Genomic DNA, 15,287 nt, shown 5'->3' on the forward strand with positions numbered 1-15,287 from the left:
AATAGGGGAAGAACAAAGATTAGCTATGACTCAAGGCGATTAACTTTCATTTCCTTCTATTATCCATTCTCCAGGGTGTCTTCACCATGAATTATTATGAAAGCAGTCATTAAATATGCTTAGGAAATGCATTTGGTTGCAAACTTATAATTTTAACATGTTAGCATGCTGATACCTGCCTGGTTAATGTTATAGAGGTAAGGGCAGAGCATAGACTAAAATTAGACATCGTGACATACAGAGACAAATTTAAGTTTGTGAAAGACTGTCATCTGGCCATCTAGTCCAATTATTATCAGGCTTATAATTAGATTTTTTGACAGATAATAGTTCAAGTGGTTTCCAGAGAGAGGGAAAAAGTCCTTACTCTCTGATTCTATAATTATTTGTGGTACATTATCATAATTAACCTAACTGGAACATTTTGATGACTTCACAAAAGGGTTAGGGTTCAAATCCCCTGGGATTTATTTTATTGTTATCATGACCACACCAATGCATCAATGTTCTATTGCTTCAAATTCTTTTTTCCCCCTTAGGAATTAGGTGAGGATTTAGTAAGGAATAAAATAAAAGTTGGCTGCAGTGTTCCTGTAAAATACCTTAGTTTAACAAATAGAATATAAATGTAAGTGAAAAAATATACATATGCATTAGTGTAACTTATATGAAAAAAAGGAATTATGTTACAGGACAATTTAAAATGTACATAAGGTTATTTGCAAAACCATATTAGAGTGCAGCAATATTTTACCATCAGTGACAGTGGAATGAGGAGAAACCAGATTCCCCAAAAGGCTACTACCTCTATAAAGATAGCTATACTAAAATATATTTGACTAAGTGTTTTGAAATACTCTTCACAGTGAAGTAGGGGAAAACTAATGTTTTGGGGATATAAGAGAGCTCATTCAAACATAGAAAATCATATTTATAGGATCAGTTTACTTGGAAATAGCTTAATGTGATTTGTTCTCTATGTTTGCCCAAAGTTTTTTCTGTATTTGGAAAAATTATAACATCCAGTCTACCTGTAAATCTTAAGTTCAATCTGAAATTAGAATTAATTATCAATTATATTTTAAAAGTCAGCATCAAATTTTCAGGAATGTACACATAAATGCAATACTTCAAAAGACTTGTCAGATACAAAATAATAACCTCAAAATAACAAAATGCAGTAACCAAAATGTGACTTTAAATATGTTTCTGTTTAAAATACTATATTTTTCTGACTGTTCCATAATCAGATGTGATTAAAATGTGGTTGGTTATATTAAGTTCCAAGAAATTGTTTTTGCTCCAATTTTCCTTCCCAGTCAATAACACTCAAGATCAGAGCTAAAAAGCATAATTCCACTCTTTTAACTTTTCTGTATGTTAATATCTCTCCTGGACATCTTCATATTAGCATGATAGGTACTATTAACCTGATGGGGTAATCTATTGATTTATTATACATGAAATGTTAATATTCACTTGTCCACAGACCTCTGTTATGTAAAAGCAAGTGAATCTTTATCTTACAAATTAAATTGAATTACTTTTGGTGTATCATTCTCTAAGGATTGATATATAAATAATATTTTTTATGACTAGAATTATTAATTACAAAATATATTTTACCTGATAAACCATTATAAACCAAATAATAACCCAATGATATCCCAAGTGTTAGAATTTATGTTTTTCTTAAAAGTCACAATGCCAATCAGGCTCATGCTGGTTTGATAATGTTTCTGGAAATAGGAAAAATTACACATTTTATGAAGCTCATTGTAATTAAAATTCACATCTTTTATAAAGCACTTGCTAATCACAAATTAATAATATTTCTTTAGATGGGTCATGGAATATGATGATTTGTTTATTCATTCTTCCATTTAGTCACTCAACAAATATATTTGAAAGCCTGTATGCACCAAGTATTACTTAGGTGATGTGAATACAGTAGTAATCAAAATATACCAAGGGAAAGAAAGAAAAAAAAATGAAAAGGAAAATGTTGGAGGGGAAAAAAAAAATCCCGGAGAAAGTTTCTACCTTCAGGGGCCTTACAATTTATAGACGGAAAAAGACAATAAACAAATGTATAATATGTCTTATAGTGATCAGAGCTCTGAAAAAATATTAAGCATATTTAGGGACATAGAGCCTGAAATGAGTGGAATGTGACACTATTTGTAGGGTTGCCATGAAAAGCCTCTCACAGAGTTATATTAGAGCAAAATGACAGAGTTAATTATGTGGATATTCAGAGAAAAATGTGTCGATATCTTGGGAAAAAGTTTTCTCAGGAGAGAAAGCAGCAAGGACGTGCCCTAAGACTGAAATATTTAGGATTTTGCAGGAACAGCAAGACAGTGAGTGTATGTGAGGGATAAGTGGTAAAAGGCAAAGTCAGAGAAGCACAGAGGGTCAAGCTATATAAGATTTGGAGCTTAGATACGTTTTCTGGAATCTGAGTGAAACAGTAAGTCGTGGAACATTTGGAGCAATCGAGTGGCATGATTTGACTCAAACTTTATAAGCATCTCATCTCTCTGACTGGTAGGTAAATAAGAGTGAATCTGAGAAAGGAGCTAGGAGGCTACTGTAGCAATCCAGGTGGTATCTTGAATTAGGTATAACTGGAAAGCCATGGTCAGGATATACTTTGAAAGAAGATCTGACAGGATTTGCTGATAGATTGGATGTGGTATATGAGAGAGCAAGTGGAGAAGAGGATGCACCAAGCTTTTAGACCTGAGCCACCAGAAGAACAGAGGTGCCAATTTCTGAGATAGGGATGACTATGGTAGGATAATGGTTGAGACTGTGTAATCAAAAGTGCTGATTTAAACATTTTAAATTTAAGCTGCCTATTCTGTAGACACTTGGAGCAATAAAATAGCTATTCTAATACTGAAGTCTGAAATTCAAGGGAGAGGTAGAAGCTGGAGATATAAATTTGGTATCTAACAACATGAAAATGGTATGTAAAGTCATGAGAAAGGACTATATCATTTACGGAGGCAGATGTCTGAGTTCTTCAAGGCTAGAGATTTGGAGAAGGAAGAGTAACCAGCAGAGAGAATAGAATGTTTAGCCAATGAGTTAGAAGGCCAACTAGGAGAACAAAATATCTCCCAAGACCAAATGAAGAAAGCATTTCAAGGAGGGAGTGAATATCTGTATCAAATACAGGATAAGTATAAGGAAAACTATATGAAACTGTATATAAAGTTTTGTGGGTTTGGAACTGTGCAGATTATTGGTGGCAAAGATACCTGATATTTTGATGGAGTGATAGGGACTAAAACCTTAATGGCAATTCAAAGGAGAATGAGAGGAAAATAATTAGAAATTGCAATTTGAATCGTCTTTTTCAAAGAGCTTTACTTTTAAGTGGAACAGGGGAATTGAAACAGGGGATATGGGAACAAGAGAGCAGGAGGTTTTTTGATTGTTTTTGCTTTTTCATGGGAGATGTTGCAACAGGTTTGTGTGCTGATGGGAATGGTATAGTGATTAATGTGACTAATAATGGTTTTGTGTCAGCATCATAATCATCTACCTAACTTTATTCATTTATTTATTTTCTTTTTAGAAAACAATGAATCTAAATACAATGCAAACCCTTTGGTTAGAAATCAGGCTGTCAGTAACTTGGACTTTGAAGAGCACAAACTAAGGGAATCAAGAGATGGGAAGCAAAGGGAAAATAAAACCACCACCCAAATATTCTGAACATCAAAAAAAGGCTGTCATGAAATATTTCTTTGATATTCATTCCACAGAAAAGGTTGTATTTCATCCTTTGGAACCTATGGACTTATAATGTGCCCTAAATTCTGAAAGAATTATTTCTCTATTTTTTAAAATGAGACACAATCAGAAGCAGCAGATTTCTGAGAGCTAGGGCAGGAAGCAAGCAACTTTACAACAAAACTGAGAGGTCACAAACTAACAGCCAGACAAGCAGCTGTGGGTGGGGGAGGGATAGTAACCTCTGATGCACAACCTCCTGTTAAGTAGTGACAAAATATTGACCCTGAGTCCACAAAACATGTTATGTAGTGCCTTCCATGTATCCTTTAAGATTCAAGGAAGTATTATGCAATATCTGTTAGGAAAATTAATTTGTTATAATAAAATAAATGCGGTTACAATAAAAATAACTGAGCCCTTAAGGAATATGCCTCACACATGACCTATATATAATAATTTAGGCTTTTGTTGTGGTCTGAATATTCTTAAGAAAGTAGTGACCAAGTAGCATTTGGATTAACAATTTTAAGCCTATAGTATTGTTCATATTAATAATAACATCAGTTAGAATGTATTAACTGCTAACATGTGCTCGTTCTCTGCTCAGGACTTCACTTTCATTAGGACAGACAACTTTCTAAGGAAGTATAATCATCATCAACATGTGGTGACAAGGTTACTGAGGGTATTTAAAGAACTTAAGCTGCTCAAAATTCCACATGTATTAGTAAAAACCAGAGCTCCAGCTTGAGCCCTGTGTTCTGATGGAAGAACACAGGTACTTCTTTCCCGTACTTTGTCCCCTCTATATTAGAATTTTTATATACCAATGGGAAAGGGAAAGAGCAAATAATTGAATCTTTTCTGCCCTTAGTTTCCTTATCTTTAATATGGGAATGCTAATACCTATCTCTTGGCTGTCATGAAAATTTGAGAAACCACATGTAAAATATCTGACATATTTCCAGACACATACTGCAAGTAGAGTTGATGGATAAAGAACAGGATACCTAGTTGATTAGTTACATATTGTTTAGGTCAGCTAAACAGATTTATTTTAGTGTAAGTATGTCTCATAAGTCTGCATGGGGCATGCTTAAACTAAAAAAATAAATCGATAAATTACTTGTTTAGCTAAAATTCACTATTAACGTGGGGTTCTGTTTTGTTTTGTTTTGTTTGTGCTAAATCTGGTAACCCTAACTGGAAGTCAGACAGCCTACAGCAAATGTGAAGTAGCCTCAAGAAACAAAGTTTGGCAAAAGCTGAAAAAGTGTCGGAGGGAAGTTCAGTGAAGGGCCTGAAGCCGAATCCAGCCTCTGTACCCCGACAACAAATTAAATCTTGGAGACAGAGTTTTGGATGAAGTAGAAAAGAATAGCTTTATTGTTTTGCCAGGGAAAGGGGGCCACAGTGGGCTAATGCCCTCAAAACCATGTGTCCCAACTTGGAGAGGCAGTAAGAAGTTTTATAGCAATGGTTCAAAAAGGGCGTGATCAGCTCGTGGACATTCTTCTGAATGGTTGGTGGTAAAGTAAGTGGGAGTACGCATCATCAACCTCTTGGTTCCAACTGGTCTGGGGTCTACGTGCTTGTGGGCAACATACCGTTATCTTCTCCCACCTGGTGGGGGTTTCAGTATCTGCAAAACAGCTCAAAGTATACGTATGTTATGTATATCCCTTGAAGGAGAACCAGGACTTTGCCCCAAGGCTGCAACATTGTTTCTTTTGACTGTTCCTCCATTGTCTCCACATCCCCTCCCTTCCCTAATTAGCAACTGTTTGAACCTGCTCATTGGAACTCAGGGAAGGTCATAGAGTCTGAATGAAGCCTATTTCCTGTAACCAAGAAATGGGGGACACAGAAAGGCTTTTGTGCCCAAGAGCCCCACAGGGTCCTGCTCGGTATCAGGCCCACAGGTTGACAGGAAGAAGAACAGAATAAAACAATGGACACTGAAGTGAGAACTCATTCTCACAACTGGATCAGGCCAGCAGGGATTGGAGAATGAGGCTATCAAGGTGAAACCATGCAACTGAGATTAGGACTTGAATCCACGTGCCAGGACTCGAACCCAACCAAAACCCAGACTGGGACTTGAACCCACAGTCTTTTAATTACATTCACTCACCCGGTGTCTGGACTTACTGAGGCTCAGGTTCTTTGTGTCTCAGCACAGAAGGTATTCAATGAGAGGCAAAGTGATAGGCAAGAAGTGGATTATTTAGAAAGAAACACACTCCACAGATGGAGTATGGAACATGTCAAAAGGCAAGAGAGGAACCAGGGTATGGGGGTTGTCAGTTTTTATAGGGGTAGTTAATTTCATAGGCTAATGAGTAGGAGGAGTATTCCAGCTATTTTGGGGAAGGGGTGGGGATTTCCAGGAGTTAGGCCACTGCCCACTTTTTGACCTTTTGTGGTCAGCCTTGGAGCTGTCATGGTGCCTGTGGGTGTGTCATTTAGCATGCTCAAGGTCTAGTGGAAGTCAGTTGTCTGTCATCTTGGACCTAGCTGGTTCTAACCAGTTTATGTCCTGCCGTTGGGCCTATGTCATTCTTTTAAATGTTGTGCCCTGCCCCATTCCCTCCAGTTTCAAAGGGACTCACTGCATTTCTACTGTCCTGGCTGCATTTCTCAAGGTTGGCTCTGGGTTTAGGCAGGACTCAGTCTGCATATTTAGGGTTTCCATTAAGTGTTAAATGAGCTGAGGAAAGTAAAGATCAACATCATAAGGGCAAAACTTGGTCTAAATATTAGCATTATAATAGAAATAAGGTTTCCTTCTCCCTCAGCCTAAATCTCTGAATATGCATTTGAGTTTATTTTATTATTTTTGGATTTTTGTTTTGTTTTCTTTTCTGCTTAAGAAAAGATAACCTCTGGGAAATGAATGTTTCATAAAATGTGTTCATAAAGACTTTTGAATCATATTAGTGAACACTGAAATAAAGAATGAGGGAAAAATAACATAAACCAGAAAATATGTTATTTGTAGATTCTTCAAACTAATTCTATTTATAACACTAGACTGCAATCTCAGATTTCATTTTCAAGTTATTACCCCCCCAAATTATTTATAATGTTCTATCTACTTATCAATTTGAGTTATTAGAAAATAAATTACTCAGACCTTGTAATATAAGGGGGTTTATTACAAAGTAACCATTGTGGAAGTTAAATAAACATAACAACTATAAAAATAATTAAAATTCAAGGATGTACAAGTCCTAATCTTGTCTCCTCCATCAACTTGGGATTCAGATATTCTATTAGTTACTCGGGCTTCTAATGAACTAAGTGTAAATTAAGATAGGTTTTTTGATCTCTACCTAAATTATAATATAGAGCCACATTGGATGGTTTATATCTTTAATTAATTACATTCTTTTTCTACCATGAGTACAATGGAGATCATTTATATGTAATGAATAAGTAATTTTTAAAGTGAGAAAAATTATTAACTTCTAAATATGAAATTGAACCTCATCTTTACAATTGCCCTTTCTTATGTGGAAACTTTTACAGAAAATTTGCTTAAAACATAAATTTATATTCATTGCTGTCAAACGGCAAAAATAAAACACCTTAGTATCGGGTTTGGTGTTCTATTCAAGGGAAAACAGTCTATGGACTGGGGGAATACAGTGTTTCACAAGCAGTGTAGTGCTCTTCCTGAGGGATGTTTGGACAGGAGCGAGTTTTATAGACTTTAGAAACAGTAAGAAGGAGACAGGACAGGACTGGCTGGTGTTGCATGTGTGACCTTATTAAAGATCAAGGATAAGGAAATAAGTATAGAGCCCAGAGTTGACTTGATGTTTGGGGGTTGGCTGACTGGATGTACAGTTGACCCTTGAACAATGCTGGGATTAGGGGCACCCACCCTCCTGTGAAGTTGAAAATCCAGTATAATTTATAGTTGGCCTCCGTATACATATTCCACAGCCTCAGATTCAAACAACGGAGGATCGCGTAGTACTGTAGTATTTATTATTGAGAAAAAATATGCATATAAGTGGACCTGAGCAATTCAAACCCATGTTGTTCAAGGGTTAACTGTACTACTTTTCTGGTAAAACAGAGCATTTACAGGAGTACAAATGTTTTCAAAGTTTGGGTTTGCTGATATAGCACCTTAGGCAGGAGCAGTTCCATTGTAGGCCTAGAAATTATTTCAACATTGTCTTTTAACATTTTTGTCTCCAGTTTTTGGACTAGGGAAAGATTTTGGTGTCAATAAGTGAATCTAAATGGTGGATCAATTAAGGTTTTAACAGAATATGCTCAACCAACTTTTCAACGTAGTTAAGGATCAATAACCTTTATCTTGTAAAGTAGTTTTGACTTTATAAAATATTGGTGCATCATATGTAAATTCTCCCATTGTAAACCTGCTCTAGATATAAACATAATCAGATATCCACAAGTGGAAGGTAATAAGGTGATGAAAAATCAAAATTGATCTTCAATCTTTAGTGATTTAAGAACTGAAAATTATTCAGTAAAGAAGAAAAACAAGAGAATAAAAGATGACTGTAAGAATATGACAAAAATATTTGATAATTTAATATTGAAAATAATATAAAAATTAGTTCAACATCAAAAAGATTCCAGCTACATATTGAAGTATTTTTATTTAATTTTTTGAAGTATTTAAAAAAGTTATTGGTAAATAGTCAAAGTGAACTTATTTCTTGTTTAACAACATGACATAGAACATTGATTTATTATAATTCTGCAGTTTGTGTTGGTTTAATCCATGGTAGCTTCTCTTTATACCATTTTTTCCCTGGTTAAAAAGTTTGGAACCATAATCCTGAACAACAACAACAAAAAATGTATGCAGAAGACCGTCATGGAACGAAAGTAAAGATGGTTGAGCAATTAGAGAATTGTGGAAACCCTATGAATTATGAAGGGCATACTAAACATTTTTACTAGCTTGAAATGATAAACAACAGAGAAAGGGGTTAGAAAAAATCAGGAAGAACTAATGCCAATGTACAATGCTTTGGAGCATATCCCTTAATAACTAGAATATACATACTTCCATATTAAAGAAGGTATATTTAGTAAGTTTCCCCCTTCACACCCATACACTATCAGGGTGTATGCCTAGCCACAGTATTACATCTCTTTCTATAGAATATTATTTGAACATTTTTCACCATGGGAAGATACCACATTAAAGACGGCTCAAATAAATATTAATGACATCATTAGTAACTAGCAAAAAATATGAAAAATGTATGTAAAATATTTCATTTTCATTTAACTTCCCTGGCACTCTACAACAGTTAAGTTATAACTAGAATGCAAGAATTGAATTTAAAAATTCACAAAATTAGAAATGCCAATTTTAAGCACAGTTTAAAAATTGAACTTTCCATTTATTTGAAACCATAATACTGTAGTTTTATAGTTTTCTTATGTCTAGCATGTGAAACAAATGGTTAGGTTATCATGCCACCAAGAGCATATTTAATGCCTTAAACCTAAACATAGAGTATAAACAGTGATAAATATAATACTTTTGTCTTTTAAGTCTTGTGGTAGATCCACAAAAATATAAAAGACTTATGAGGTACAATTTTTATCCAGTTATGGATTTATATCTAAGAAAACTTTGAACAAGGATACTACAGTATATTTTTATCTCATCAAACTGTCTAACTATTGATAAAATTATGTATTTCAGAGTTAGTACCAAAGTGTTAAGAATGGATAAAGACTAAAAATATTTACTTATATAATTTTCTGTTTGTTCCTGATAGAATGAGGTGGTCCCTTATCTGTTCTTGAAAGTCTGTACTCACAGAATCTTCAGGATCCATCCTGCAGATATTTTGAACTCTTGAACTGATCTACAGTAAAAAGAATCTCTAGAGAATGATGGATGAGAAGGAGAGAAAAGAAAGGAAAAAAATAGAAAAGAAATTTATCAAGTTTCTAGCTTTGGACTAAGTGTGTTTACATATATTAATGCATTTAATTTAATTTTGACAACAAATTTGCTTAGAAGGTATTATCTCTCCTAGTTAGATGAAGAGATAGGGTGAATAAAATTGGGGAAAATCAAAGGTTAGACATGATTTGTAATGGGCTTCTGACCCAAGTCTTTCTGACGCCAAAGCCCATTTTTTTTCCACTAGATCACGTAGCCACCTTGCCACTCTAGATTTTACTGTTTACTATTATTTTTTAATCCCTACTATATCCAATACTTACTCACAGAAAATTCTCTGCTTAAGCTGAAACTCTATGCACTAGGAAGGTAACAATGGTTATCCACGTGCCCTACTGTCTTGTTGAGGAAACAAGAGGTCTAAATTATCAGACTAAATTGTCTTTATTTCAAATTTAGAAATTAAAATTTTAATGCTGAAAATAGAAATCCAAACATAGAATTTTTGAAGAGTAAATCAAATTAATTTCTACTGTCAGTTGAGTTTTGTGTTTTTTGGTAGATGCAGATAATTCATTTATTCCCAGAACATTACCATTGTCTGTTCATACAAAACTCCTCTCATGTTTAAAATAATTTTATTACTTTTCAATTTATCCTTCATTCTTGAATTTCCCTCCACATTTACATCCCTCTGTCAAGCACATTTGCACACAGGTGGGGCTCCTCTTCATGAATATATAGGTAGGTGTGTCTTCATCTTTATTTGACTCTTGTCCTTTGGCATTAAATGGAAATTTAGTTAGAAGAAGAACTAGACCTCCACCTGCATGTGCAGAATCATTCCTAATTTCACCTCTTCTGTGAGGTTTGTAACTGCCTCTTAAATGGAGACCTAAATTGCTCCACTTTAGATTCTTTTGCAGTTTGAGGCTTCCACTTTTGAGCCAGGTTGTTTCATTTCTCAGGTTGTCATATTCTACTGGTTAAAATTTAGCATTGCTGCTGTTTTCATGGCTGATTTAAAAAATTAAAGATTTATTGTGTCTACTTCAGCTATCTATTGTGTACTGCAGCTTCATTTTTATCATCACTGTGAAATAAACTTGGGTCAATTTAATTTATAGCTCAAGTAAAATGTAAAAAAAGAAAGGATAATTCATTCAACTGCATGTTTTAATTGGAGTTTTAATGTACTAATCCTGAATCAGATGTTTCTGTTTGTGCAGAAGTTTCCCCTCAGTCTTATGTTCTGATCTTGCTACAGTTTGTTCTTTGAGTTGAAAGCACCACACCAATTCTTCATTTAATGTTATACTTAAGAATAAAAATATTTAAAAGAGATAACAGCTTACCTCAAGGACTACTAAGGAAACCAATGTCAAATAACTTGCTATTCATTTCAAATGGAGGAACTTGATTCTCCAGATGGTCATCAAAGCAGAGCTGATGCACATCCTTATTCCTTAATAAGCATCCTTATTCCCAGTGGCATTGTGACTAGTGGTGTTTGTCCCAATATCACAGCCTAGCCTCTGAGTGGAAAGCTGGTAACAAAATAATACACCCAAGGACAAAATAAGAACAAATGTTATAAAGTGATAAAGCTATGTAAAGTATTCAGTGAATCCCTTAAAATACATTAGTACACAAATGAAGGGAGTGTATGTCCCGGAATCTGCACTCTTCCAGGACACTATGTATAGTGTATATCAAGATATTTTGTGTGGACATAATCTTCCTAGTAGAGACAATATGGAAAACTGTCATAAACATCTTGCCTATGAATTTGAACCTGCTGCTAGAAAATCACAAATTAAACAGAAAAATATTATCCCTAGCTCATACTGAGTGTAACTATAGATAACAAACCTAATTACTTTTCCCAGTTTTATTGAGAAATAATTGACATACATCACTGTGTAAGTTTAAGGTATACAGCATTATGGTTTGATTTATATATATTGTGAAATTATTACCACAATAGGTTTAGTTAACATCCATTATCTCATATAGATATAATAAAAAGAAAAGGAAAATTTCTCCTTGTAATGAGAACTCTTAGTACCTATTCTCTTAACAACTTTCCTACATGTCATACAGCGGCCATCATGTTGTACATTACATCCCTTGTACTAATCTAGTTTGCTGCTTTTGACCACCTTCCTCCAATTCCCCCTCCCCACCCTCCACCTCTGGTAACCACAAATCTGTTCTCTTTTTCTATGAGTTTGGTATGCTTTTGTTTTTGGATTCCATGTATAAGTGAGATTATATACAGTATTTTTCTTTCTCTAACTTATTTCACTGAGCATAATGCCTTAAGGGTCTGTCCATATTATTGCAAATGGTAGTATTTTCTCTTATTTTATGGTTGAATAATATCCCATTGTATATATATACCACAACTTCTTTATCCATCCATCCATTAATGAATATATATTTTTAAAAATTCAGTTAGCGGGCTTCCCTGGTGGCGCAGTGGTTGAGAGTCCGCCTGCCAATGCAGGGGACACGGGTTCGTGCCCCGGTCCAGGAAGATCCCACATGCCGTGGAGCGGCTGGGCCCGTGAGCCATGGCCGTTGCACCTGCATGTCCGGAGCCTGTGCTCCACAGCGGGAGAGGCCACAACAGTGAGAGGCCCGCGTACCAAAAAAAAAAAAAAAAAAAAAAAATTCAGTTAGCAAGAATACAGCCTACCTAAAACTTGTTACTTTTGTCGCCAAAATAAATCTCAAATTCTGTAATTAGTGTGAAAATAGAGAATGAATTTAAATTACCTAATATAATGTTCATCACATAGTAGGCATGATTAAGAATGGCAATTTTTAATATTACTACTAATAATAAACATTAAAAATCCTCCTAAGAATGAGTAAAACTCTACTGACCTCTATAAAATACTGAAGAAATAGGGGCATTTTCCAATAAGTTATGATAACATAATTCTTATCTAGACAACACCGTGTTTTTGAAATTTTGGCAGTGAAGGAAATTTAATTAAGGGCCATGCTTTACTAAACATGCTAAAGTCAACTTTTACTAAATATTACAAGTTAATCATAAAAACCATGTCACTTCTCTTAGGTAACTTGTGTACATTATTATATTATGTACTCTACTTTGGAAGGTACTGTAAATATGAAAATATGCTATCCTCAGATTATAAAAATGCATAGCAATATGAGTGAGATTAGTTAGAGGGGAATATACCCAACGCAAACTTGTGTTAAGGTATCACTAATAAACTTATGCTAAATATGAGCAATGGATCTAAACAGTTACGCATGTACAATTATATAGACACATATATAATGGCAAGTAACATATTTTAATGCATCTTGAATGTCAAAAATTCTTTAAATCTACTCATTCATTCTAAATTGTTATTATATAACAATAAAATAAAAGTATCCTCTATTTAAGCTGTTATGTCACACAGGAGACCTACAAACATTCAAATTTGGCAAAAGTTTGATGTCTTATCATAAAAGTTGAAAAACTCTCATAAAATTTTTAAATAGAAACCACATGGAAATTGGGTTTAGCTTTTTTTTGTACCTGAACTTCAATATTTTAATTTATATTCGCTTAATGTTATCCATCCAACCTTCAAAATAGTCCACAGAAAATAAAGGATAAACATTTTTACTGAAAATATAGAAAAATGAAAGTTCATAACAGTTTTGTCTTCCATAAGCTAAGTACTATGTAATATTATGGACACCCATTTATCATAAAAGGAAATAATTTCATAATATCTTGAGAAATACTTATGGATTGTCTATTCTTTAAATATAAAAGGTAAAAATAGTCTTTGACTTTCTTAGTGATGAAATAATATATATAAAGTCAAAAGGAATAAATAACTGTAATATACCACTCCTTAATTGATGATTTTTTTTCCCCTACATTTCACTTTCTTAACTTACCCACAGATAAGAATATATTCAGCATTTTTCTGTAGTATATACCTCTGTTTTGTAGATATAAATAGCATTTTGGGAGAATATTCATAACAGGCTAAATGCTTTCAAAATCGGCCTTCTTAAGTTGTAGCAGAAATAAAGTAACCACAATATAGTCATAGCCTTTAAAATTAAATATTTATTTATTATGTTTATAGAAGACAAAATTGGTATTTAATTCAAAGATATTTCCTAAAGACAATCTTATCACAGTGGATTGATTATGCAGCATTTTTTCATAAAGTATCACTGGAGTATTAGAAATTAAACATACCAAAAATTACTTTAAAAAATAGCAAACTTTTTTCATTGTTTCCTTATAATGTATGTAATTAGTATATACAAAGATTAGATATATATTTGACAAGTTCAAAAAAATTCCTAAAAATCTATTTTTCCTCAGTGTTTATGAATTCATAAATGGTATCTGACATATCTATCATTCCTTTCCCAATAGCTGGTGTCAGAATACTTAATATTTAAAATAAGCAAGACTATACTACTCGGTGGTCAGTTTTTCTTAATGAAATCCAACTCAACAAAACCTTAATCATAACAATTTCAATGTGAGGAAAACACTTTTTATTTTTAAGATTCTAATCAAATTTCTCTATTTTGATCTCAATCATTTTTAAAATGAGTATCTCAGTGTCCACTACAATGTTAACTGGTTATTAAAAACAACTGTAACTATTTTAAGTGTATTAAAATAATATTGTGCTCCATGTAGGGAGAATTTCAACTCTATTTTCTTTCCAATAAGGAAAGTTATTGGACAAATAAGCTTCTAAAAAATGTTACTTTACTTTGGGGCTTCCCTGGTGGCGCAGTGGTTGAGAGTCCGCCTGCCTATGCAGGGGAAACGGGTTCGTGTCCCGGTCCGGGAAGATCCCACATGCCGCGGAGTGGCTAGGCCTGTGAGCCATGGCTGCTGAGCCTGCGTGTCCGGAGCCTGTGCTCCGTAACGGGAGAGGCCACAACAGTGAGAGGCCCGCGTTCCGCAAAAAAAAAAAAAAAAAAAAAAAAAAAAAAAAAAAAAAAAAGTTACTTTACTTTAAAAATGGCCTTTATCATGAGAAATTGGAACAAAATTCTTTAAAAAAAAGAATCTTGTATGATGTCAGAAAGGTAGACAAACATTGTAATTCAACTATAATTTACCTTAATCTGCAGGATTTTTGTTCTAAACTTATTTTTTCAAAGAAACAGATGCTGGAAAATTTTAATTAATGTGAGGAACCTAATATAACTTTTTTTGTTTTTCAGTAATATTTACCTCAAAAAAATATGAAGAAATGAAAATTATGTACTAGTTGACTTACTATCTCCACTCCACCAACCAAAAAAAAAAAAGTAATAACTTCTTTAGAAAAATATGATAGATCATAGTTTGTCTAAAGTTTTGATAATATCTATACTGAAAAAAGATACTAATCACATTACTACCTTTTTCAAACCTCCAAACCCCATCAACTGTTCCTTCTGAGATTCAAATCTGACTACAACAGTTTCAACTTCTGAATATTTCCTTAACTCTGACTTTAAGTGATGTATGGCTGATACTAAAGATTCTATTTCACCTTCAGTCCATTAAACTGATGGCTGTTTTTATTTCACTATTCTTGTACCATAGATTTGTGTATATATATATATATAT

The 15,287-nt window shown here is 33.8% G+C and overlaps 1 protein-coding gene across 3 annotated transcripts in view; it reads left to right on the forward strand.

Annotated features, from left to right (window-relative positions):
- The window catches only part of BCHE (butyrylcholinesterase), an 88,883-nt gene that overhangs the window by 18,362 nt on the left and 55,234 nt on the right, over positions 1-15,287 (forward strand). Inside the window, exon 3 of one of the 3 annotated variants that reach the window (XM_027112510.1) lies at positions 9,531-10,722. The exons of 1 other annotated variant lie outside the window; for it this stretch is intronic. In XM_027112510.1, the coding sequence (XP_026968311.1) occupies positions 9,531-9,558 (28 nt within the window). In that variant the 3' untranslated portion in view covers positions 9,559-10,722. Of the gene's footprint in view, positions 1-3,589; positions 4,540-9,530; positions 10,723-15,287 lie in introns of those variants that run through there. One more of the 3 variants, XM_027112518.1, reaches the window with a different exon arrangement.

Source organism: Aethalodelphis obliquidens, unplaced genomic scaffold (assembly GCF_003676395.1).
Source record: "Aethalodelphis obliquidens isolate GAN/ISIS:26980383/991018 unplaced genomic scaffold, ASM367639v1 scaffold1, whole genome shotgun sequence".
In the NCBI taxonomy this organism is placed as follows: Eukaryota; Metazoa; Chordata; class Mammalia; order Artiodactyla; family Delphinidae; genus Aethalodelphis; species Aethalodelphis obliquidens.